Source organism: Malaya genurostris, chromosome 3, assembly GCF_030247185.1.
Source record: "Malaya genurostris strain Urasoe2022 chromosome 3, Malgen_1.1, whole genome shotgun sequence".
NCBI classification, from domain to species: domain Eukaryota; kingdom Metazoa; phylum Arthropoda; class Insecta; order Diptera; family Culicidae; genus Malaya; species Malaya genurostris.
This window is the reverse complement of record NC_080572.1, coordinates 221,778,897-221,804,942: the sequence shown is the minus strand read 5'-3', so window position 1 is coordinate 221,804,942 and position 26,046 is coordinate 221,778,897. Positions and strand designations below refer to the sequence as shown.

The following is a 26,046-nucleotide window of genomic DNA, read 5'->3' as shown; positions in this document are numbered from 1 at the left end:
CGACGCGCATGGGGACGAACAGGTGGCTAGCAACGGTTGTTGTTGCTAACTAAACACGCTGATTCATGAAATCGGTTTTCGTCATCCTGACAACTGGTTGTTTATTGACTCCAATCGAGCAAAGTTCGTCAACAATGGCTGAATCAAGACGTACAACTGCTAATTTTGCGAAGAAAGCGCTAATTTCGAAACCGATTAAAAGTTCAAATTGCACTATTGCTGCGGAAATACTTGCATTCGAGTAAGATGTTTTTAAGCAATGCGGGTAATATAATGTACAACTGAATTGATCCCATCAAAACAGCTACTCCTACGGTTACAACTGCAAGCGTCCTTTCAATCTGTGCAAAATCGACGACAACGTGCTCGTGTTTGCCTCCGGGAATCTGATCCACTTCTTCGATGTCACCACACAAACCGTGACCACCCGGCGAAGCTCGACGGGAGGTGGAATCGGCTGCATCCAAACAAACCCAAATCCGGAGCTGCGTCATCTCACGGTGGGTGAGAATGGCTCCAGTCCGCCCATCATCATCTTTCAGTATCCGGAGATGCTTGTGGTGAACATACTGAAAAATGGAACCGCGCAGGCGTACAGCCGCGTGGACTACAGCGCCGACGGTGAGCTGCTGGTTTCGCAGGGTTGCGATCCGGACTATATGCTGACGGTGTGGAACTGGCGCAACGGGGAGATCATACTGCGCTGCAAATCATTCTCGAATGACGTGATAAATGTCATGTTTTCTCCGACGGTTCCAGGGCACCTAACGTCGTGCGGTGAGTTTACTGTTAACTTATCACTCACCGGTTGTTCGTTAATTTTAACAGCACTCGGAAAGAGCTTCGTTTTCGTTATTATGATAAACACGTCTTTATACTTATCATTTTATCATCTCAAGAAATCATGACAGTTATTCATGATCAAAATGATACAAATTATGAGCCATGAAAAATTGTTCGTGGTCGAAAAACACGTAACTTACTGAGTGCAATATTTCAATCGAGATTTGTTGTTTTGAATCAAGCGATAATGTGATAGTTATCTTTACGTTTCGTTTTAGACTTTTCAGTACATAACAGTGATAATGTTATGTGGTGGAAAGGCGAAATGCAGACATTGTACCTCACTGACCAATCAAATTGTTGACTTCATTGTAGGAAATATTTATTTCATTATTGATAATTTATTTGTTGATTTACGGAACGATAGAGATTCGACATTATATAAGATAATGAACGGATTAAGTACGGTTAAATCTTGCATTTAGAAAGTATCAAAGTAAATGTTTGTATGAATACATCTGAGTTAGAGATGGACAAAACCATTCGTTTCATAGAGCCGCTCAGAACTTGGTTGTTCTACTAAAAGAACTAACAGATCGGCTGAAAAGTTCGTATCGTTTCTATGAGAGGACGCCACTAAAATTAAATCCATACCATTTTCAGTTAGTACCAACCTTCAAAAGATACGTGTATAAATTTGACAGCTGTCTGATTATTAGTTTGTGTGATATTGCATTTTGAGTGAAGCTACTTTTGTTATTGTGAAAAAATGGAAAAAAAAACCTATTTTAATCCACCTAGTGGTGTAATGATGCCTTTCTCATATTACTCATTACATCATAAGTAACAATAACCGTGAAATTCGCAAAAACAACTGTTTATTGAATAGGAATAGGATAATTTGTTCGGATCTAATCTCACAAACTCTATAAATCCTGTTTAACCTGTAGTTCCGGAACCGAAAATAGTATCCACAACAAATTAAGGAATTCCGTATGAAACTGTAAGACTTTTCTTTTGAACCTATAAGTTTGTGAAAAGCTATTCATCCATCTCCAAGAAAAGTGAGTGAGATCCTTTTTGCAGTTTCTAATCACTATTTCCAATTCTCCCGAAACCGGATTCAGATGAACGGAATAGCCGAAGTTGGTTCGTTTGCTACCAACAAATATGACCTACAAATTGGAACAGTTTTGAACGTAGTTAAACTTATACTTACTATCTCATGCTCTATTTCGTTTAAACCAATTAAACTAAATCTAACGAAACGAACCTGCGTTTCTGTTACTACTGCGTGCTAAACAGCATGAATCAGCAGCATGAAACATGTAGTAGGATTGTTATTATTATTATTGACATCACTACACAACGTGTACAAAATAGAACAAAGCACGCCTTGTTCGTTTTGTGTTTTCTTCTTCTTTCGGTGTTGTACATATTGTCACTCTATATGGCGATTTGAAAACTTTGACACTCATCGCCCTGTAACTGCGGAACCGGAAGTCGGATCCGGATAAAATTTCACAGTAGGTTTAAAGACAGTATGAACTTTAATTCAAATCAAGATTTGTGAAAATCGGTTCAAGCATCGCAGAGAAACCGAAGTGAATTTAGTTTTAGGAGTTTTTCTTCTCCACTTTCGGTGCTCTCGGAACAGGAAAAGAGGGGACCAGTAGTGCCGAATTAAGTTTTTATGCCCACAAACTAACAAGCTCTACAAACTAGAAGAATTTATCAGACAGTTTTATGGGATTTGTACCTGTTTTTAACCATCGTTCGTGGAAAAATACTAATAAAATTGGTAATTTTACACTTATCACGCTTTAGTTCCGGAACCGGAAGTCGGATCCAGATAAAATGTTCCACAAATTTTTAGGATATTATAAGACCTTTCATTTGAATCTAAGTTTGCGAAAATCGGTTGAGTTGTTCCAAAGATAATTGATCGTAAACTTTTTTTCAAATTTTCACATATTACCATATAACTCCGGAACCGGAAGTCACATTCAAACGAAATTCAATAGCAAGCTATGGGACCATAATATCTTTTATTTGAATCTTACTTTGTGAAAATCGGTTCAGCCATCTCTGAAAAAAATTGAGTGAATATTTTTTTCACTTTTTTTGTACATATCATCCTATATCTCTGGAACCGGAAGTCGGATCGGAATGAAATTCAATAGCAGGCTATGGGACTATGAGACCTTTCATTTGAATCTTTGTTTGTGAAAATCGGTTTGGCCATCTCTGAGAAAAGTGAGTGCATATTTTGTAACATACACACACATACACACACACACGGACGGACGGACACACACAGTCATTTGTTCAGTTCGTCGAACTGAGTCGAATGGTATATGACATTCGGCCCTCCGGGCCTCAGTTAGAAAGTCGATTTTCACAGTGATTGCATAGCCTTTCTATATGAGAAAGGCAAAAAGGAATTTCGTGTGTTGATGAAACACTACTTTTTAATGAAAAAAAGGGCCGCCGATACCAAAAAATGGCTTGATGAGTGTTATCCAGACTCTGCACCGGGCGAAGCAACAATTCGTAAGTGGTTTGCAAAATTTCGTATTGGTCATATGAGCACCGAAGACGATGAACGCAGTGGACGTCCAAAAGAGGCTGTTACCGATGAAAACGTGAAAAAAATCCACAAAATGATTTTCAATGACCGTAAAGTGAAGTTGATCGAGTTAGCTGACACCCTAAAGATATCAAAGGAACATGTTGGACATATTATTCACGAATATTTGGATATGAGAAAGCTTTGTGCAAAATGGGTGCCGCGTGAGCTCACAATCGATCAAAAACAACAACGAAAAACCATGCTGAAATTGAACGAATTGGGCTTCGAATTGCTCCCTCATCCATCGTATTCTCCAGATTTGGCCCCCAGTGACTTTTCCCTGTTCTCAGACCTCAAGAGAATGCTCGCTGGTAAAAAATTTAGAAGCAATGAAGAGGTAATCGCTGAAACTGAGGCCTATTTTGAGGCAAAGGACAAATCGTACTACAAAAATGGTATCGAAAAGTTGGAAGATCGCTATAATCGCTGTATCGCCTCTGATGGCAATTATGTTGAATAATAAAAACGAATTTTGGCAAAAAATGTGTGTTTCTATTAAACGATACGAACTTTTCAGCCGAACTGTTAGTTCTGTTGAATCGTTCTTTCGTTCTTCGGAGATTTCGTAAATAATCTGAGAACCGTAAATAAAATTTTGTAGTTCACAAATAATCAAACAAACACCAATGATTATTCTATTCTTTTAAAAATCGCGAATGTATGCAACTTTTACCAACAATTCCCGAAACCTGCGACCGTTACAAAATACGAAGGTAATACGTTTCCATTTCTATCGAAAAGAATCATGAACTTTCATTCATTAATAGATAATGCCAGTTCTCTCATTCTTCTAGCAGAACTAGTCCTGTAGAACTGTACGTGAACTGTTCACCCATCTCTAATCTGAGTGTCTTCTCACAAATTTGATTTTCTATTGTTAGAGTGACATTCCAAAAGCTTGCGGAAACCGAAGAATAAATTCGATTTCAAATCAAAATATTCCTGTATTTTGCTACACTTTGCTCGATGCAGATTAAAAGATAAAAGTTATTTTTCTCTGCAAATAGTTAAAGCGATAGATTGCTAAAAGTACCGTAATAATCGAAAGAGAAAGTAAACAAAGAGAATCGGTCATTTGCACTTAGAACCAGAGATGCCATTTATACAGATTTATCTGTATAATACAGATTTTTACATCCTTATACAGATCTAATACAGAATACAGATTTTATACAGATTCTCTAAATTTAATACAGATTTATACAGATTTCACAAGAAGTAATAAAGAAAAATTAAACTGTTTTCGTCTGAACTATCTTTTAGTATTTGATTGCAGTGGTGAGATGAAAGTTTATTAATCAACCGACAAATCACAAATTAAAGTAAAAAATACTTGATGATCAACACAAAAAAAAACATTTATATTACAATTTGAAGCTTTATTGTTAGGCTAAGGCCGTAGACAGAGTTGGCACAATAAAGCAGAGCCAAACTTGGCATTGAGCAAAGCGAGTAATGCTCTTACAGTAAATTAAAAGGACCGTTTCAGAGAGAAAGCTGAGCAGATTTATCGCTTGCACTCTAATAGAGCCCCTATGGCTTGCTGAAAGTATGCTTCCCTCTTTTGGTCTGCTAATGTCATCCACCAGCTTCTTGCGTTTATTCTGTCTGTGGCCTGAGAGTTGTATGACCTGACTGTCATATTAGGTCAACTTTTAAATCTAGAAAAGTATATAAGAATTGAAATTTGATTGTGGTTGAAAACCCATTCATATTAAATTTCATCTTTACATATTTTTGTGAACTACGAAAATAAAAAATAAATGCTCATTGAAACTCTCATTCTGTAACCATAATCTATTGAGATACCGTTCAACATCATTTCATTGTAGAAATTTCATTTTATTCGTGAATACAGATAAATACAGATTTTTTATGCAGGGTTAATACAGAGTTTCTTTGAAAATATCTGACATCTCTGCTTGGAACCTAATCATATTCTCATCGAGAAATAATATAAATCCAATCTCAAATCATCTAGTTAGAACCGTTCCAGGAGTAAGACACTTGGCAAGCGTATTCTGATTTTAATCAATAATTCTTCCATATGTTTCAAAAATAAACCAATCAGTTCATTCTGTTGAATTGTAATTTAAGAAAAGTGAAAATCTCAGTCTAAAACTCTTCCGTTTTTCTGAAAACTGCTCGAGAAAAAATATTTCAGTTTCAGCTTACTTCTACTAACACATTTGATTAGCAACGAACACATTCCTATATGGATTTACGTACCTTCTTTTAGTAATCCCGCAAATAGGAACCTTTGATTTAACACGCGAAAGACAATGGATATGGAAAGTTTTCGTAAAAATATTTATTTTTCCGGAAAATTTCTTTTTTAGCAGAAAATATTTAGTTTTGTTTAATTTGTGTAGCGCGATCTAATACAAATGCAGTGTATCTAACTTTCTTTATCAGGGAATTGAAATCTATATTCATAAAATGTAAGCAATTGTTTATCAATCATTGTTGAAAAGTTTAACAGAACTAATATTTCATCCAAAAAGTCAAGCTAACATTCGATTTAGAATAAATTATTGCTAAAAAAGTTTGTTCAAATTCAATCCTTCAAGCCACCTTGATGAACTGGTTGCACTGCATGTATAAATACATAGATCTATGACATACTTACCAAATAAAATATACATAATACACAAATTACCAACACAAGTAAACTTGGTTTACATTTGATCATTGAAATTACTTTGAATCTACTCTGTTAGTACAGCGTTGTCTGCGATTCAATCGTTCACCGGTGAAAAAAGGCGGGTGGGTAATGTCAGAGACATAACTGGATGTCGTGAATACGAAAACAAATGACATGTTCCTTAACACTTCCGAATATCAAATAGTTGATCAATTGTATGAATTATGCAAGCATTCCCCTTTTCCACATTTTTCGCAAAAACAAAGAAGGCTTCACTTGATCTCGATTACTGTGAATTTCACACAGCGAAAAGTGCAAGAATCTAACCAAACTGTTCTACATTTGCACTAAACTGAGGATATTTTCTTTCGATTTGCGAACAACACATCCTAATAGTTCTTCAGAAAACTTTTAGAGCCATTAGAACGGCTGATTTTTTATAATGCTTTCCAACGATGCTTATTCATCCATCGAAATGACTGGCAGCTGTGACGTAATCGCTCTTGTCGAAAGCGAAACTAGCTGTGCAGACGACACAAAACACATCTGCTCGCAGTGGCGATAGAATCCAAACTGATTCAATTTTTGTTAAGAGATTTCCTTTTATTTGATTTCGTTTGTAGCTTTTCCACTAATGGGCGGTCCTAACGGCTATAAAAATAGCCGCATACAGAATTTTTATGTCGATTATTTCATTTCGGATTTGCAAAATTTTTTGAAAAAAACTATCAATATGCTGTAGGGATTAATTTCCAGCATTCAGAAGGGTCAAATTGCGGAATTCTCTACGATATTAAACTCGGAACATTTTTCTCAAAAAAAAGGCTTCACTTGATCTCGATTACTGTGAATTTCACACAGCGAAAAGTGCACAAATCTAACCAAATTGTTCTTGATTTGCACTAAACTGAGGATAATTACCTGCGATTTGCGAAAAACAAATCCTAATAGTTCTTTAGAAAAATTTTAGAGCCATTAGAACGGCTGATTTTTTATAATGCTCTCCAACGTTGCTTTTTCATCCATCGAAATGACTGGCAGCTGTGACGTAATCGCTCTTGTCGAAAGCGAAACTAGCTGTGCAGACGACACAAAACACATCTGCTCGCAGTGGCGATAGAATCCAAACTGATTCAATTTTTGTTAAGAGATTTCCTTTTGTGTGATTTCGTTTGTAGCTTTTTCACTAATGGGCGGTCCTAACGGCTATAAAAATAGCCGCATATAGAATTTCAATGTCGATTATTTCATTTCGGATTTGCATAATTTATTGAAAAAAAACTATCAATATGCTGTAGGGATTCATTTCCAACATTCAGAAGGGTCAAATTGCGTAATTCTCTACGATATTAAACTCGGAACATTTTTCGCAAAAAAAGGCTTCACTTGATCTCGATTACTGTGAATTTCACACAGCGAAAAGTGCACAAATCTAACCAAATTGTTCTTGATTTGCACTAAACTGAGGATAATTACCTGCGATTTGCGAAAAACAAATCCTAATAGTTCTTTAGAAAAATTTTAGAGCCATTAGAACGGCTGATTTTTTATAATGCTCTCCAACGTTGCTTTTTCATCCATCGAAATGACTGGCAGCTGTGACGTAATCGCTCTTGTCGAAAGCGAAACTAGCTGTGCAGACGACACAAAACACATCTGCTCGCAGTGGCGATAGAATCCAAACTGATTCAATTTTTGTTAAGAGATTTCCTTTTATGTGATTTCGTTTGTAGCTTTTTCACTAATGGGCGGTCCTAACGGCTATAAAAATAGCCGCATATAGAATTTCAATGTCGATTATTTCATTTCGGATTTGCATAATTTATTGAAAGAGACTATCAATATGCTGTAGGGATTCGTTTCTAGCATTCAGAAGGACCAAATTGAGGAACTCACTACGATATTCACCACTTTTGGAAACATTTTTCTTGAACGATTTGTTGTACAGCAGCAGCTATTTTCTTCTCTTCCTCAGAACGCGTTCTGATTGGCTGGTGTTGACATGGGTCAAATGAGATAGGTTTTTCAATAGTGTACTATTGAAATACTTCAATGCTCTTGCTATACACGTTTAAGTTGAAAAATTTCGATTCTATTGGTAGTTAGATTATATAAATCCTTCCACAGATCACTGAGCTATGAGCTTTCAAAATACGAGAAAGGCAAACGCGCCATATGAATTATCCTCTTTGATACTCGTTTATACCAAACATTTCAGAAAAGTTTAATTTTGAACTATTTGAGATTATGTCACACAACTGAAAATTTTATCATAAAATTGTGATCATATTTCCGATGGCATGTAGCAAAAATTATGTTGATTCGTTAGATACAACAAGAGATATTCACGATCAAAAACTTATCACTCTCTCAGAGGGTAAATTTTGAAAAGGCACCCCATAGTAAAGTAAGTCGTATTCACGACAAAAAATAAATAGTGAATTGCAGTGAATCAGCTGGTGAAAACAGGTCAATTCAAACCGATTCTTCAATGGTATGCTATTGAAATACTTAAACGTCATTGCCCCATATGTTTAAATTAAATGTTTTCGAATCGATTGGTAGTTAAATTATATAAATCCTTCAACAAATGATTCAGTTATTAAAGTTCAAAAGTATAACAGAAAAAGATTACGCGGCTAAATTTGTATTTTTAAATTGACACAGGTGTATGTGAAAAGTGAGGCATTTTAAATGCCAAAACCCCTCCTTAGTATACCTAACTAAGGCGGGTGGGTAATGTCAGAGACATAACTGGATGTCGTGAATACGAAAACAACTGACATGTTCCTTAACACTTCCGAATATCAATTAGTTGATCAATTGTATGAATTATGCAAGCATTCCCCTTTTTCACTACTAGATTTTGAAACGATGCACCTAAACTAAAGTACAGATTAGTTACATTAAACATTCTGAAGCACAAATACTATGAAATAACCACTATATTTCTTTATAATAAAAATAGCCGCATACAGAATTTTAATGTCGTTTATTTCATTTCGGATTTGCATAATTCATTGAAAGAAACTATCAATATGCTGTAGGGATTCGTTTCTATCATTCAGAAGGTAAAATTGCGTAATTCTCTACGACATTAAACTCTGGAACGTTTTTCGCAAAAACAAAGAAGGCTTCACTTGATCTCGATTACTGTGAATTTCACACAGCGAAAAGTGCACAAATCTAACCAAACGGTTCTAGATTTGCATTAAACTGAGGATATTTACCTTCGATTTGCGAACAACAAATCCTTATAGTTCTTTAGAAAACTTTTAGAGCCATTAGAAATTTAAATTTCGATTATTTCATTTCGGATTTGCATTTCATTGAAAAAAACTATCAGGATGCTGTACGGGATTCATTCCTGCCTTTCAGAAGGACCAACTTGAGGAACTCACTACGATATTAAACACTGTTCGGAACATTTTTCTTGAACGATTTGTTGCACAGCAGCAGATTCCTCAGAACGCGTTCTGATTGGCTGGTGTTGACATGGGTCAAATGAGACAGGTTTTTCAATAGTGTACTATTGAAATACTTCAATGCTTTTGCTATACACGTTTAAGTTGACACTCGTTTATACCAAACATTTCAGAAAAGTTTAATTTCGAATTATTTGAGATTGTGTCACACAACTGAAAATTTTATCATAAAATGGTGATCATATTTCCGATGGCATGTAGCAAAAATTATGTTGATTCGTTAGATACAACAAGAGATATTCACGATCAAAAACTTATCAATTTTGAAAAGGCACCCCATAGTAAAGTAAGTCGTATTCACGACAAAAAGGAATTGTTACTATTCACGCATTAGGCCTTCTAAAAACAAAATACAGATACAATCAATAGTCATACTTTCAAATCCGCAATTGCACGAGAGTCTGCTTAGATTGATCTTGATTAGGAACCAACACGGAACATTGTTTGTCTTGATTTGTATTTGTTTTATAGCCGACGAAATTACACCAATATCCCAAATGTATGCAATTATAACTTTGTACATACTCGCGATACGGATTTCGATATTTAAGCTTCTCTTCGCTAAGCTTGTGTTCAAGTTTTGTATGCAAGTAGTTTTTTTTTATAGCGTTAAGTTTCCCTACCATTCTGCGATTTCGGTTAAAGCGGTAAACTGTTTCTCATTACTAATCGAGTTCATCTTATTTAAATTAGAAATTAATCTTAAGCACTCAAAATTTACCCTGGGGTAGTTGCAAATTTTTCAGGCAAAAACGACATAACATAGAATTTCATTCGAACTCGCATGACACAAGTTCAGAGCGTACCAATTTAAGCTTAAAATCGTTTTATGGCACTTTTTGTCTTGTTCTCTAGCAACAACCTACCACTAACCTGCTACGCGTAGGACTAAAACGTTAGCCATAATTTCGCTTATATTTATAGATTCGCATGCTTCCAACAGCTTCGCTTTTGCATCAATTTACCAATCAAAGCAATGCTTTCCCAAAGCACAATCAAATGAACTAAGAGAAAAACTTTCATCTCATATTTTTGAAGACTGTCATTGCTTATAATATTCGAAGATTTTAATCTTTTATTAAACAAGTGGCAAGTGAACATTACCAATTATGAAGTCATCCAGCATTCAATAGTAGTGTAATTGTGCGAAATAGTGATCATGTTTTAAGACAAATCGATTAGTAAATATTCAGAAACATGACGAACTGTAAATCTTGAGATGAAAATGTGTCCTAAATTGAAAAGTGAGTTTTTTTTAATGAAAAACAACGATCACCGAAAAATTTAAAATCATTTCTTTTAATTAGAAAGTGTAACAATAGCTTAAATCTTCATTTTAAAACTGTTCCCAGTTTGGTTCAGGTTACGGTACGTTGTAAGATATTCACAGAAATTTAGTGAAGATATTCATGTTCACAGTAATGAGGTGAAGGGATGAGATGGAAATAGGAGCTCAGATGAAATAGGGAGCCATTACCATATGTAACGTTCTTTCATCCAAATTTGCAAATTGTAAGTTGTATGTAAATCATAAACATTCAATAATGTTAATGTCATTTTCATGTTGTTTTTCATATCAACTAGACACAACGAACAATGCCAACTTCGCTCCAGACAAGTTCATATAAAACATGCATGCAACAGCTTTGCGTTCGAAAACAAATGCCTTCTGGGTTTTAAAAGAACAAGCTAAGGACTCATGTTACCCAATGGTCATATGATGACAACTATGATTAGGAAATATAAAATATTGAGAAACATGTTATGCAATTACGAGTCCAACGCAAACTAAATAAGCAGTTAACACTAGCAATTAAAACTAATTTAAGACGATAGAGTTAATTTCAAACACTACGAAACAAATTCGCTTTCACACTACAAACATGATGTCTTGTTTGAGATGAAAAATCATTGAATCAACTTCCTGCACTGGTGAAACAGAAAATGTATTACAGATAGCCTATTCACAAGCGCTTTCGGAAAAAAAACTATTCAAATTGCCCAGCGAAACGATCTGACGCTGAAGAGATTTAAATGATAGCCATATGAAGTATTTGGAACTGATGTTGTGGTAACAATGTAGCCAAAATTTATCTTTTCTCACATAATTGACCATAAATTATGTCTAATAAAACAATTTTTATAATTCATCATTAAACACTTTGAACTATAACCGATAATCAAATTTTAGCAAAAGTGAATTTAATATCAAATAACTAATGCAGACAATTGTTTGTAAATCACCACCGAAAGTTTTCATTCCTTGTGTTTCTTTTTATGCGAACGCACATCCAATACACGAACCAAACGTTCTTGTGCTCGAACTTGCGTACAAAAGCAGTTCATGTGTGCAAAATCGTATGAAACGATAATTTCTTACGAATTTCCACTTGAATGCTTTACCCATTTTTTTTTTGAAAAAGTATGTTCTAGCTTGTATGTCTGTTGTTTGGCAATTCGCCTACAGAGGTGGTACGAGCAGTCTAGCCATTGTTTATGGGCTCTTGTGCCCAATCTAGCATACAATGGTAATTTATGCATGCAAAATCGTATGCAACGGTGATTTTTGGCGAATTTTCATTTGTATGCTGTAACACATTTTATATAAACATTTTCAGAAGTCAAGAGCTATTCGTGGGTTTTACGAGCTACTGTTCAAACCCGACTACTGCTGATAGTTCTAGTTTGTCTACTAACGAGAAATACTAATCCAAGAACATTGACACATTAATCTTCGTTTGCAGCCCTATACCTATTTATAGCTTTTGTTGAAACTCTCCTGTTTTCACATACTTGAAAGAACCTTACTTGTAGAGATGGCAAACAAAATATAAATTGAAATGTGAGCGTTTTACAGTAAAAGATTCTACAGCGGAACTTGTTAATTAAAATTAAATTCCAAGTCGAACATATCATCAACGTTTTCATAACACAATAATATTGCCCGCGGGCATTTTTATCGAAACAACTCATTGGCAACGTTTTCCTTCCCAACAGGTCTTGGGCATATAAAGTTCTGGAAAATGGCAGAAACTTTTACCGGGCTGAAACTGCAGGGAGAGTTAGGTCGCTTTGGAAAAACTGAAATCTCCGATATAATCGGTATACTTCCGATGGCAGACGAGAAGGTGCTGTCCGGATGCCAGTGGGGTAACATTCTTGTTTGGGAAGCCGGCCTCATCAAGATGGAGGTGTGCCGTAAGGGCAGGAAACCGTGCCATCAAGGTCCCATTACACAAATCACCATCCGAGACGGAGAAGTAATGACGAGCGGAATGGATGGATTCATTCGGATTTGGTTCTGGGAAACGGTCGAGTTGGCCGATCCTCCGGATGACGACCGGGTAGTGCAGATCGAGCCCATAATGGAGTTTAAAATTGGAACCGAATCGTACAGCAGTGAGCTGATGTGTTTAATTAAAAAGGAAGGCGATTTCAAGTGGTACGCACAGGATAGCAACGGAGGCATATGGCTTTGTGATATAACTCCTGCCTATAAACCGGCTGCTCCTATACAACTGTTGAAGTGTCATGCCGGACCAATCGTTTCCGTTCAAACCAGTCCGACTTCCCAGCACGTGGCCACCCTGGGTGCCGATGGAAGATTGTTCATGTATGACTATATCGAACGGAGAATGGTATTCAATCATCAGTTTGACTCAAACGGTCGAGCTATGCAATGGCTTCCGGTCTCGCTTGATCCAACTGGGAAGGTTTTGGTTCTAGGCTTCGAAGATGGTTGCATAAGATTTGTCACCGTGAATTTAGACGGCACCAATCGCGAGTGCCCAGCAGTAAATCTCGTTCAAATTATGAAATCCCACTCAAAAGCCGTGACTGTACTGGCGATTAACACTAGAGAAACCATTCTCGTTTCGGGATCGGAAGACAGTTCCATTTTCGTTCACCAGTTCATCCGAGAAAACTCCCATGTAACAATCGAACCCATTGGACTGGTGTACACGCCTTCGGAAGTATACTCCATCAGCTGGAAACCAAATTTTCATACCACTGCCTTTATTGGATGTCGTCATGGACAGGTACTGGAAGTGGAACTTCCCGAAGAACCGGTAACATACACAGATATATCGTATCATTTGAAGAGCGTCGACATACGACAACTGACTTTCCAATCAGTCAAATCGGAAATTAAAAGAAACATTCGAATCGCGGAGCTCGAGGATCTAAGGCAGAAAAAACGTGCCAGAAAAATGGAATCCTTGGAACGGGTACGCATCGAGAACCCGGGAGTAGATATCGATGAAAACGCTTTTTTGGAGGACTCGGAAGACGAGGAAGAACTGGAGCCACTTTACATTCCGAAAATTCCGAACGCTGTTTTGTGGGTTCAATATACGGAGGAGAACACTCTCTGGCTGTCGATGGGAGGATACGACGCAGGATTCGTGTACGAGTATTGTTTCGATGACGAAGACCCCGTTTCGTGCACATCAGTTTATGGAGCTGAAGATACGGAGATGAACACCTACATTTACGAGTAAAAAAATAACATTAAACCTTGAAATATCATCATTACTACATGGATATAATTTCTCTTTCCAGTTCCAACTATTTCATCTTCGGAATGAGCGATGGTTCTATTCGGGTGAATCGGTGCAAGTCTGATTTCAGAGATTTGTCTGACTATTGGACACTCAACATGCACTACAACCTTGGCGGTAAAGTTACCGGATTGGCTTTCAGCTACGACTATCGGTTTCTTTTCAGTGTCGGAACTGATGGCAATCTATTCGCCTATAAATGGAACGCTGATGTGATCCCTATCGAACCGGAAAAAACGAAACCATTAAAAATAGATGAACCCTGCGTGGATGACATTCTGGACGCAGAGTATCTCTCCTTGGAGGAACAAAAACTCAAACAGGAAAGCGATCGGAAGGCAAAAGTACTGAACGACAAGAAAAACGAAATACTCGCAAACGTGGCAACGTATAAGAAACAGTTTGAAGCTTTACTCGCTCGCAATGAGGCATTGCCGGAATCACAAAAGATTCCGATGGAAGCATTTTCCCTGGACGATCGGATTACCGAAGATTTGGAACGGGAACTGCAGGCAGAAATGGATCTGGTTCGACGAAAAACGGCCTTCGATGTCGAGAAAGCTCGACTGACGGGGGAAAAATTGCGGAATTTTTTTCTCGATGAGCTGGAAAGCATCCCAGCGGAGATTAAAGCTGTTAACGTAACGGCTTCGGTGAAATCGTTTCGCATCAACAAACTGAACGACGAGTTCCATCAGACGGTGGCGGATCTGGAGCAGCGAATCAAAGATGAAGAAGCCCGACGAAGGTGAGTAATGCTTTACACAAGAATTAAACGTGTATTTAACATTCAAACACTGCTGTTCATGCAAGACGTTTCGTGGGAATGTGTAAAATACCGGAGAAAAGGTTATTACTTTATTCAATTACTCTTACTCTTTAAGTTTGTGTGTGCGTGATTGAGTAGGAAATATTGCTTTGAGTATTCCAGAAGTTTTAACTAGTTATTTGAGTAGTTACTGAAATAGTAATGCAAAATCGCCTTAGACGACTTAAATGCTTAGTTGATTCTTATGCATAGCATTCCGAGGCTGTGACATTCAATCAACTTACCAGTGGTAAGTAAAAACCACAAAAAAAATTGTAAAGTGGTAAGTAAAAACTAAAAAAAGTGGTAAGTAAAAACTACAAAAAAAAAGTTCGACAAGGGGCGGATCACTTTAAACATTTATTTTGGTGCATCGTTCTACTAATAAATTATCTATTTCAAGTAAAATCTCATTAGATGTTTGTAAAATGCTTTGGATTCTAAAAATAAACGAAGGTTGACAATTTCATAACAATTGACAGTTGGCAATTATTTCCACGAGCAAAATTCTGAACAAATTGATTGCCTCTCGTTTGGCGAACGGCGCACAAAGTAAACCTGCCACATGCTTGTGTGCCCTTTCCTACAGCGCTAACGTTCCGCACCGAGTCGTGGCACCCATGAAGTTGGACGTCGTATGGATTAGTGACGACACTTATTCTGATTGAAAATCGATTTTATAAAACTCACTTCGTTGTATTCCTACTTCAATAGTCAGATTTGTTTCGTGCTGCACCAAAAACAACGAAGAATATTTGATGGTGCCTAAGGTGACGCTAATTTCACTTCTCTATCCGCAAGTACAGATAGCCTGCCAAACGATCAATTTAAATCCATTTTCTATATAGGTGGTGTTTTAATTTACTTAAAATTAGAATCACTACATTTTTTTATAAACAAAACATAACCGATTTTTTTTCTTAGTAACTGAATAACAAGTTATAAGGAAAGACGACCTTCTGTATCTAGAGTTTCGAAAGGATTTCATTAGGAAACGGCCGTAACTGTTCACTAGTAATTCATTTTGTAACATTTTTCCTCCACTTTTCGCACATTTTTGTGTGCCCTGCATTGTTCGTATGATCTAAAATGTTAGTCATGCCATGTAAAACATTATGATATTTACAGGTAACGCAAATTCACATATGACACAATTCGTAATTCGTAAAATATGTACAATTTTACAAGAATGCTTTTAATATGTGTCAAATATATCCCGCCTTTCGAGCAGACTTGTGTTAGATCTATTGTAAAAATGAGTCATTTTTATGTCAGTCTCAGAATATGTAAATTCACACGATTTTTTCTAGGTGTGCCGGTTTCAAGCTAAGGAGATGTAAATCTTTTCGATATGATCTGAACTTAGACACACCGATTGTGCTGGTTACTTTAATTAAATTTTAAATATAGAATGAAAGAATTTAAGCAATTCTGATCGAACAAAATAGTTTAAGTACGAAGTCGATTGTTTATCCGAATTAATGTCACGATAGGTGTCATCGAACCCACTGAGAAAGTGGTTAGATTTTGTTGGGCGTTGAGGGTTTGTTTAACGGCATACTGAACGAAAAACTCATTCAATTCGAAGGAACGGTTTGTTGTTGTTTTTTTTTTCTACAAAAATAGTGTGAAAATTTGGTGTTTTCTTCATATAAATTCTACCCAAAGTAGAAGTATTGCACAGATATGTAGTGTTTATTTATTAAAATAAGTACACACTTAAATTTTATTGGTGAATCTCGACAATAAATGCCGAGTTTACACAACCGAGAGATCGGTAATCATCTCGGCAAAGTAACATTTACTGAGAATCTCGGCAATACCAAATTTGTTAACTGTCAATTATTGCCGAACTTGTCAGCAGCAATCTTGCTGTTAGCTCGGCAAAAGCGATTATGATCGAATAATGAATTGCCGAGTAATCAGTAACCGAACGTGGGAAGGATTTTTCTGTATTACTGCATGAAATAAATATCACAAAAGCTAAGATTGGGGAAAAAGGATGTTTTATTGATGTTTATTTTAATGCAGTATACAAAAAAGCAAAACAAACCTCCAAAGGAAACATCACGGTTAAAGACAATTATTTCCAGTGCTCCTCAACGCATCTACCTGGAAATAAGAAGACTTTTGCAAGTATACATAAACATCAGAATTTTTTATATCACTTAGCTTCTCAAGAAATATAAGAATTTCTTATCTACATCTAATATATATTATTTTCCTGCTCCCCCAGCAATGGCTACGGGGTGTTTTGCACATTCGACAAGATACATTAAATGACAAGTGCTTCACCGAGTTTCAGTAAAAGCTAACACACTGTTCTAAATCTCGGCAAACGGATTTGCTGACTTCGGTATATTTGTTGTTTGCTGACAGGCTCAGCATAATATTTTCCAAACTTCGGCAAAATAACGCGCTTTACCGAGATATCAGAATAATACATTAACGAATTTCGGAAAAGAGCATATGGATTACTGAACAATCAGTAAAATGTCGTGTTGCCGATCTAATTCGGTATTTCATTATTCCGAGCTCAAGAATCTGTTGTAAGTGTGTAGTAAGTAAGTTCCAAAATTCTCCAGTAAAACTAGTCCAACGGGACTCCAACTTCTCACATTCAAAATAGCCCAGCAATGAACCTCAGTTTGCCGGGTTCGCTGAACGAAAAAAATGGCGTGCGGTTCAATGGACTGTTTCAAAATCGGAAAACGAAAGTCGGTTTCCCGTTGAACGATTTATTGGACATTCATAGGACGTTTTTTGTCTTACAGGGAAGCCATGCCATTTGGATTGCATTGCATGATTCTCGCGTACCATTCAAACGAGCTTTTCTCTATGTATTTTTCAGCATTAGATTTGACGCATCCACATTACAAAATATTGAAATTGATGCTCGAATTTTTTCTCATCAAGGAAGAGTGTTTTGGGTTACAAGTTCATTTCATGTTACCAATACAAAAACACAATCAGTTTTGAACAGATTCTAACAAATTTCTGGTCAATTTCATAACATGCTTTATATTCAAATTTTTCATATGTATTTGCGCTAGGTTTTGAAAACTATTCATGAAACGATAAACGATAAACGATAAACGATAAACGATAAACGATAAACGATAAACGATAAACGATAAACGATAAACGATAAACGATAAACGATAAACGATAAACGATAAACGATAAACGATAAACGATAAACGATAAACGATAAATGATAAACGATAAACGATAAACGATAAACGATAAACGATAAACGATAAACGATAAACGATAAACGATAAACGATAAACGATAAACGATAAACGATAAACGATAAACGATAAACGATAAACGATAAACGATAAACGATAAACGATAAATGATAAACGATAAACGATAAACGATAAACGATAAACGATAAACGATAAACGATAAACGATAAACGATAAACGATAAACGATAAACGATAAACGATAAACGATAAACGATAAACGATAAACGATAAACGATAAACGATAAACGATAAACGATAAACGATAAACGATAAACGATAAATGATAAACGATAAACGATAAACGATAAACGATAAACGATAAACGATAAACGATAAACGATAAACGATAAACGATAAACGATAAACGATAAACGATAAACGATAAACGATAAACGATAAACGATAAACGATAAACGATAAATGATAAACGATAAACGATAAACGATAAACGATAAACGATAAACGATAAACGATAAACGATAAACGATAAACGATAAACGATAAACGATAAACGATAAACGATAAACGATAAACGATAAACGATAAACGATAAACGATAAACGATAAACGATAAACGATAAACGATAAACGATACACGATAAACGATAATAAATACGAACTGCTGATGCACTGGTGAGTCGAAGACGAAACGTAAAACAAATGATTGGTCAAATTTGGCATCAACATTTTTTTTCTTTAGTTTTGAGTTTTTTTTACGCGGTTTTCCGAAGTTATGCGGTATTCTTTTTACGCGAATTTCCGAAGCTACGCGGTGTATTTGCGCGGGTAGATCTCAGTGAAACATTTCAATAATTGGTGAAATTTCGTTGTTGATTTTTCCTAAATCTCGTAAAAAGTGTCGAAGGATCCTTACATTTGAAAATCGGATACACCATCTCTAAAAAAATTAAGTAAATTAGTTTTCAAGAGTTTTTAACCAGTTTCCGGTACTTCCGGAACCGGGAACTGAGGTCCTATGTATTGAAAATCAAATTTTTAAATCATCAACTAATTTGATTTGCACAATTCAAGAATTATTTGGCTTAATGGATTTCACTCTTTTTTCCATGCGTCATGTGTAAAAACATGCTATTGAACATGCTATTCAGGGGTTAGTCTGTCGAGTTTTTCCATTCAAATTGAACTGCTATGCGACGAGACGTAAACAAAATTCATTCTATTGAAATTTAGTTTTCTACACTTCTTAACCAGTAATTCCGGAATCGGAAATCCTATAGAGGTAGAATTTAAAAGCGTTATATGAGATCGTAAGACCTCTCATTTGAACCTAAGGAGTGTATCGAATATAAGCTATCCACATACATTTTTGTTGTACGCATGTAGTTGTGATGGTTTTTTATGCTGTGCGTTTGGCTGTCAGCTTTCGCTTGTTTACTTGTTTGTGCGGTTGAAATTCTGCGTTTTCTAAATGTTGCGTATTGAAAAGGAAGTGAAAATTAAGGTTCTGGACACATAGCTAAGTGAGAAGGGTATTACTATGCGAAAGTTGGAGAATCGGTTTGGAATTCATCATGTCAGTATTAAAACCATCAATAATAAGTTTGGGGAACACTATTCTTTGGATGAGCTACCAGGAAGAGGCAGAAAACCCCGTTCTTTCAACCCGAAACTGGACCAGAAAGTGGTATCTCTAATCATGAAGAACAAATTAATGTCAATACGTGATTTGGCCAAAAAACCAGGAACGATTGTCGAAATGATCCAGCGTATCAAGAGACGAAATCACCTGAAGACCTACAAGAAGCAGAAAATATCGAAACAAAGTGTAGAACAGAAGAAACGAGCAGGAACAAAGGCCCGGAAATTGTATTCGCGTCTTTTGCAGTGTCCGGATGCATGCGTTTTGATGGAGGATGAGACTTATGTAAAGGAGGACTCAAAAACCTTTCCAGGTCCACAATACTTTACTGTCGTCGTTGGGAAGGATATGAGCGATGCGGACAGGTCGATTCAAGTGGAGAAATTCGGTCGAAAGATACTGGTATGGCAAGCAATATGTTCCTGTGGTTTGAAGTCAACCATTTTTTACACTACCGGAACTATAAATGCAGAAATCTATCGATCTGAGTGTCTCCAGAAGAGTTGGCTGTTTTTATATAAGAAGCATAGTACACCTCCACTGTTTTGGTCGGATTTAGCGTAGGCTCACTATGCCAAAACCACTCTCAATTGGCTTGCGGAAAAGGGTATAAATTTCGATGAAAAAAATATCAATCCACCAAATTGCCCTCAGCTTCGACCCATCGAACGTTACTGGGCAATCGTGAAGAGGGTCTTCAAGAAGACTGGTAAGGCAGCTGAGACCATGCAGAAATTAGAAAACAATTGGGCTCAAGCGTCCAAAAACTGCGATGCAACACTTGTCCGGAACTTGATGAAGAGCGTTCGATCAAAAGTTCGAAAATTCTTGAAGGAATAACTTAAATTTCATTCGGTTTTCATTATGCTCAAGTTCAAACTAGTGCAATAAAGGATACATTTTAAGTTTGAATAAAATATCGTTTTTTATAACAATTTGTGGATAGCTTATTTTCGATACACTCCTTAAGATAGTGGAAATTGGTCTAGCGGTTTCTGAGAAAATTGAGTACACTTTTTTGTTTGCACATATTACATCGTTACCCCGGAACTGGAAATCGGATCCAAACAGAATTCAATAATAGGCCATGAGACTGTGAAAATCGATCGAGAAGTCGTTGAGAAAATCGAGTAAACGGCCCTTATTACTGTTCTCACTTCCACTTTCACAATCATTTCACTTACATGTCACTTCACTTGATTTTACCTATCACTGGTATCACGCATAGTGAAGTGATCACTGTGGTAGAAAAAACTAAATTTTTCAACAAAATATTGGTGGCGTGATGTTCATATTGACATCAAGTTCATTCAAGTAATTACTTTTGTCTCTGAAGCGACTTCCGTAATAAAGACCTACATTCACTTCACTTGATTTCCACCGTGAAATGATACCCATAATAAGGGTCACAGTCACTTCACTTGGTTTTCACCGTGTAGTGACACCGGTAATAAGGGCCAACATTTTGTTTTGCACATTTTACCCCGCTACTCCGGAACCGGAAGTTCAATCCGGATAAGATTCCATATAAAACATCATTAGAAACTAAGTTTGTGACAATTCGCTGATCTAGAAGATGAATGACCATGAGATTGACACTTGTACAATCGGAATAGTATGATCCGCAAAATTAATCACACAACTAGATTTAAAGTTTTTGCTGTTTTACACCCTTCACTAATTACTGGTAAAGAATCCATGCATGCTTATTTTTCCTCGGTCTAGTCTATACATGATTCGCTAATATTTCTCATTTGAACTCTAGAATGGCGAAAACTTCAGATCAAGCTCCACTTGAGCGTCACGAGGACTCGGAAACAGACAAACGGGAATCGTTTCTGGAAGGTCTGTCGCAATCGACCATAGATTTCAAGCTGGAATCAAAGATGCGACGTTTATTGGCCAAATACCGCGAAAGAAAATCGAAGGAACGCATGCGGAAACTTGAGGCAACCATTTTCCGAATTCTATTTTGAGGTTCTCAAAATTTCATTTTGAATTTAACTTTTTCCAGTGGGAAGAGTTGAAAGCTAAAAAACCAAATCCAAACGTCAACCATCCCGACGATGACCTCGCCATCAAAGAAGCCTCGGAAACGATTGGAGACTACAAGCTCAAAACGGACCTAGACTACGAACCCAATGAAGATGAGTTGGAAACGACTATGACCAAGTACCGCACACTGCTGCGGGTGAGAGAGCAAATGTTCACTATTAAACACGAGTACAACAAGCAGGTATTCGCTCTTCGGGATAAGAAAACTGAGCTGGTCAAATATGTTGAGTGTAAGAAAAGAAAATTAGCTGAAATTCATGAGGAAATTCCCGAGAATCAACGCAAAATGGCTTCCGTAGAAGTGAAAATAGATGTTGCCATGGAGTTTCCCGAACGGGAGTTCGAGCAGAAGGAAGATTGCGGTTCTGTCGAAAAGACGAGCAAAACAGAAGAAAGTTCTCCCACCAAGGTGGAAACCATCGAAGACGCGGATTTTCTACAAAAGTACGCTTTGGGATTGGTACCTTCACCGAATGGTGTCCCGTACACGCCGCAGGGAACGGAATGGGAAAAAGAGCTTCGCGAAATGCGACTGATGAAGAAACTATTTAAACAGGACAAAATAATAGCCAAAATCAATCAGAGAGTTTCGGAATTTGACGGAGAAATAGAAAAATTAGCAGAACAACGACTGAAAGTTGAAGTGGACGCCAAATACTTGGAAATATATCAACTGACTCTCTACCAGGAGCTGTGGATTCTGAAAGATTTTGAAAAGATTGAACGCAAAATGATAAGCAGCGTCGAAGATCTGACGCTAGAGAGTAACCACTTGCAGGTATCGCTCATCGAAACCAGAAGTCACATCGATCAATCGAAGCTAGATATGGATGAAATACGACGGAAGCAGAAGTCGGTGTTGAACCGGTTTACTTCTAGCTGCACGGACAATTCTTTTGCGGTTTTCCTAAAACGAATTTTCAAGAAAAAATACAAACCCTGTCGAATCAACCAAGAGACGGATGAAACCGAGTCGTCGAGCGAGTATTCGTCCGAGGACATTGACGCCCTGGAGAACGCAGTGGATGGTGAAATCAGTAAGATCTTTCTGAACGAACAACCATGCCCGGTTGGGTGTGATCCGGATCTGTACGAATTGACGCTTAGGTTGAGGAATGAGAAAAATGATCTGGAAAAGCAGTACTACGATGAGAACAAAACGTTGAACGAGTCGATTAAAACGATGGAAACATTCAAGATGAAGTTGGCATTCATTGAAACGAGGTTGGCTGACAAGAAGAAAGAATTGTTAAGCTTCAGAGTAGGTTTTTCCATTTTATACCGGGGGCTCTGATGTAATGAAATGCGTTTTTTTCCTTTTTACAGCGAACCAAACAAACTCGGTTGAACGACATCAACAGTTTGGTTATTTTGAAAATGGATCAAATGCAGCACTTTCGAACGGAGTCTGAATTTTACGACATCGAGAACAGTCTTCTGTTTAACCATGAAAAACTTATGAAACTGTATTCCCGCGTTGGGCAGCTAGCGATGGAAACACTTGAGACAAAACGAAAACATCGAGTAAACGTAGTTCATTTGGCTCGAATGCGAACGGACATCAAATTTATGGAGCAGCAGATTATTGAACTGAAGGAGCAACTCAACGAGGCAATGATTAAAAAGTTTGGAAGAATCGTCGACTTGGATGAACTGGAAGAGACGATTTTGCGAAAATTTGCATTCGAAATTCGTGCAAACATGGATGATGTCAAGAAAGCTTACGCCGAGCGAACGCGAGACCTAAAAATAATGTACAGTAAGAAGCAAACGGAATTGACCAGAGTGATACAGGAAGGAACAGAAAAACTGCACATTCTCACGGTCCTACAAGAAGAGCATAACAAACTTACCAAACTATTGGCCAATCAGGATAAACTGATGGAGAAAAAAGACCATGATCCAAAGGATTACGAGCCAGATCTGATTAAGTTGAAGGAAATTGCTCGCACACAAAAGGAACAAATTAATGCGCTGCAACGGGAGATTCGAACGCTTAGCGTTAAATGCAAACCACTCAGTACAGATGTAGCAGAAATTGTGGAACCAGTCACGGTCAGCAAAAAGTCTGCTCAGATTTCGGATGATGCCACATATCCGAATGCCATGGATTCGGCACCTCCCAGCACCAGGGCTAGTTCCCCGGATAACTTTTTGTACAACGAAATTTCTTCGCTGGTGGATGATTTTCTGACCGATCATCTTGGAACGCTGGTCCAGAAGTCGGATATCAAATGCGTCGTAACTCACTTGTCCCATTATCTAACGAATATTATCGCTAATTTTGCTCCGGAACACGCCAGTGATTTGTTACCCCACATAATAGAAAACTTTAAGTCATTTATTCCCGAAGAACTGCTGCTTACCATTCCACCACAATCGATTGCAGAACTTATCGAAAATATATTCCGTACTTTCAAGGAAGGTTACGACATCGACACGAAAGAAATTCTGAACGAAATTATCAACAATAGCTTGGAAATGGTTCCGCCGGTTTCGCAAAATTACTCTCATAACATTTTGGCCGATATTCTCAAACAAGTGGTGTCAACGCTTCACATTTCGGACATTGTTCATCCGGAAACAATCAACTTTATAGCCAACGGTCTTCGGAACAAGCCAGGTATCGACCCGGTAGCAGTGAACGTGAATCTGCTGACCACTGAATTGCTCCAGTACTCTTCGGAAAATTTAGTCGATGACGTCAATCGGGACACGATCCGGCAGATTATCAATGGAATCCTTCAGCAGAGCTCGAAATAGACTCAATTATCTGTCTCGTATATCCAACTTAATTAAACAAAACAAAAAAGTTCAATTAACCTGTAATCTGAACAAAGCTCGGGCAATAAAACTCAAACTAGGAAACCGGCTCAATCCCGTTTTCGATGAACTCGCCAGTATCAAAAATCCATCAAACTGGTTCCGAAATATCATGATAATAATGTTGTTGTCTCATCGTAATGTAAAAGCGTACACCCCAACACAACTTTCGCTAATTCATGAAACCCACGAACAAAAGTTAACCGGGTATTGGTGTGATCGACCCGTCAGGATATCGTCCCCTTGTACGTCACTTGACAACCTCGACGAGAATTGGTATCACTTTCGCCCAATTTAGCTCGCACAGGAAGGCATGCGGTCCAGTTGTGCACAGAGTGTGATATCTTGCTGAACACACGAAAAAAAAAAAACAAAGCCCGGCACGTGTAGCGCCGTTATCTATCTTGAAAGACTAACCAGTTTGCAAGTTCCCGGGTAGCCACGATATACAAGTCCCCAATCGCGGAACAAACGATGAGTGATGGTGTCATTGAAGCCCACCTGGTCGGAGTGGGACGGAGGAATTGTTTGTTTATGTGTCGCTTATTCAACTGTCTTTGGTTTGCTATCTGACCGCACAACCGGTTATCTACTTTATTTTATCTATTATTAATAAGACGAATTGTTTGTTTTAAATCCACAATATATATTGAAACTGTCTACTACTCGGTTAATTTTATGATCTTGAAGAGTGCTCTATCGTTATCATCGGCTAATTTTGTTCAAAACCATTCGCCGGCTCGCTGAACTTTCCGCAATCACTTCCAATGGTTTCGTGCGCAAATACCAACTCACGTACGTGCACAAGCTCGGTTGATAACGGCTCACATTGAAAACGACGAATTGTTGATTGGACAAAAATAGCTGCGCAACAAACCAAGGCACAAGCGATAAATGTGCTATGTTCAAAAATTCGATCCTAAAATTTGCCACAACCGGGAGTAGCATTCCAGGCAACTCAACTTTTCAATACTTTCTCAAATTTATGACAGATTCCCCGCAGATTGGTTCAATTTTCTATAGAGATTTTTTTTTGTGTTGAATATCCATCAAATTCAATATAATTCTAACAACATTCTTCGAGAACCTTTTTCAAAATTGAACGTTTCTATAAAAAGGCGGGTGGGTAATGTCAGAGATATAATCGGATTGACGGGATAAAAATAATTTCCTCTATTATAAGGCTTATTATAAGATATACAACATCTACCAGCTCCAAAAATGAAATTTTTTTTTACTGAAAATGAATTTCTTTTAATAAATTAAAATGCATCAAATACTACATGCTTCGTTACGTTAGTGAAAAAAATATTTATCATTCTATATGGAAGATTTTTCGGCTGCTACCCCAAAAACTACCAATCATAAAAATAAATCGGGCGGAATTTTTTTCCCCGG

General features: G+C 37.2%; 2 protein-coding genes across 3 annotated transcripts in view; one reads left to right on the top strand and one right to left on the bottom strand.

Moving 5' to 3' along the window:
• The window catches only part of LOC131437608 (zinc finger protein GLI2), a 66,473-nt gene that overhangs the window by 34,547 nt on the left and 5,880 nt on the right, over window positions 1-26,046 (bottom strand). The gene's annotated exons all lie outside the window — the stretch shown is intronic.
• Window positions 18-25,308, top strand: LOC131437605 (cilia- and flagella-associated protein 44). Of its 2 annotated transcripts, XM_058607061.1 has the most exons (8): window positions 18-241; window positions 305-777; window positions 12,542-14,042; window positions 14,108-14,854; window positions 14,920-14,955; window positions 21,536-21,719; window positions 21,785-23,086; window positions 23,152-25,308. In XM_058607061.1, the coding sequence occupies exons 1-8, from the start codon at window positions 66-68 to the stop codon at window positions 24,586-24,588; spliced, it is 5,856 nt and encodes a 1,951-aa protein (XP_058463044.1). In that variant the 5' UTR covers window positions 18-65; the 3' UTR covers window positions 24,589-25,308. The 2 variants fall into 2 exon arrangements, with proteins under 2 accessions (XP_058463044.1, XP_058463045.1); XM_058607062.1 differs by lacking the exon at window positions 14,920-14,955.

Excerpts from the sequence above, each read along its gene's own strand:
- LOC131437605 (XM_058607061.1), top strand. The coding sequence starts at position 66 with ATGAAATCGGTTTTCGTCATCCTGACAACTGGTTGTTTATTGACTCCA. Across the intron at positions 14,043-14,107 it reads ATGAACACCTACATTTACGA|TTCCAACTATTTCATCTTCG; the intron begins GTAAAAAAATAA and ends TTCTCTTTCCAG. Across the intron at positions 23,087-23,151 it reads AAGAATTGTTAAGCTTCAGA|CGAACCAAACAAACTCGGTT; the intron begins GTAGGTTTTTCC and ends TCCTTTTTACAG.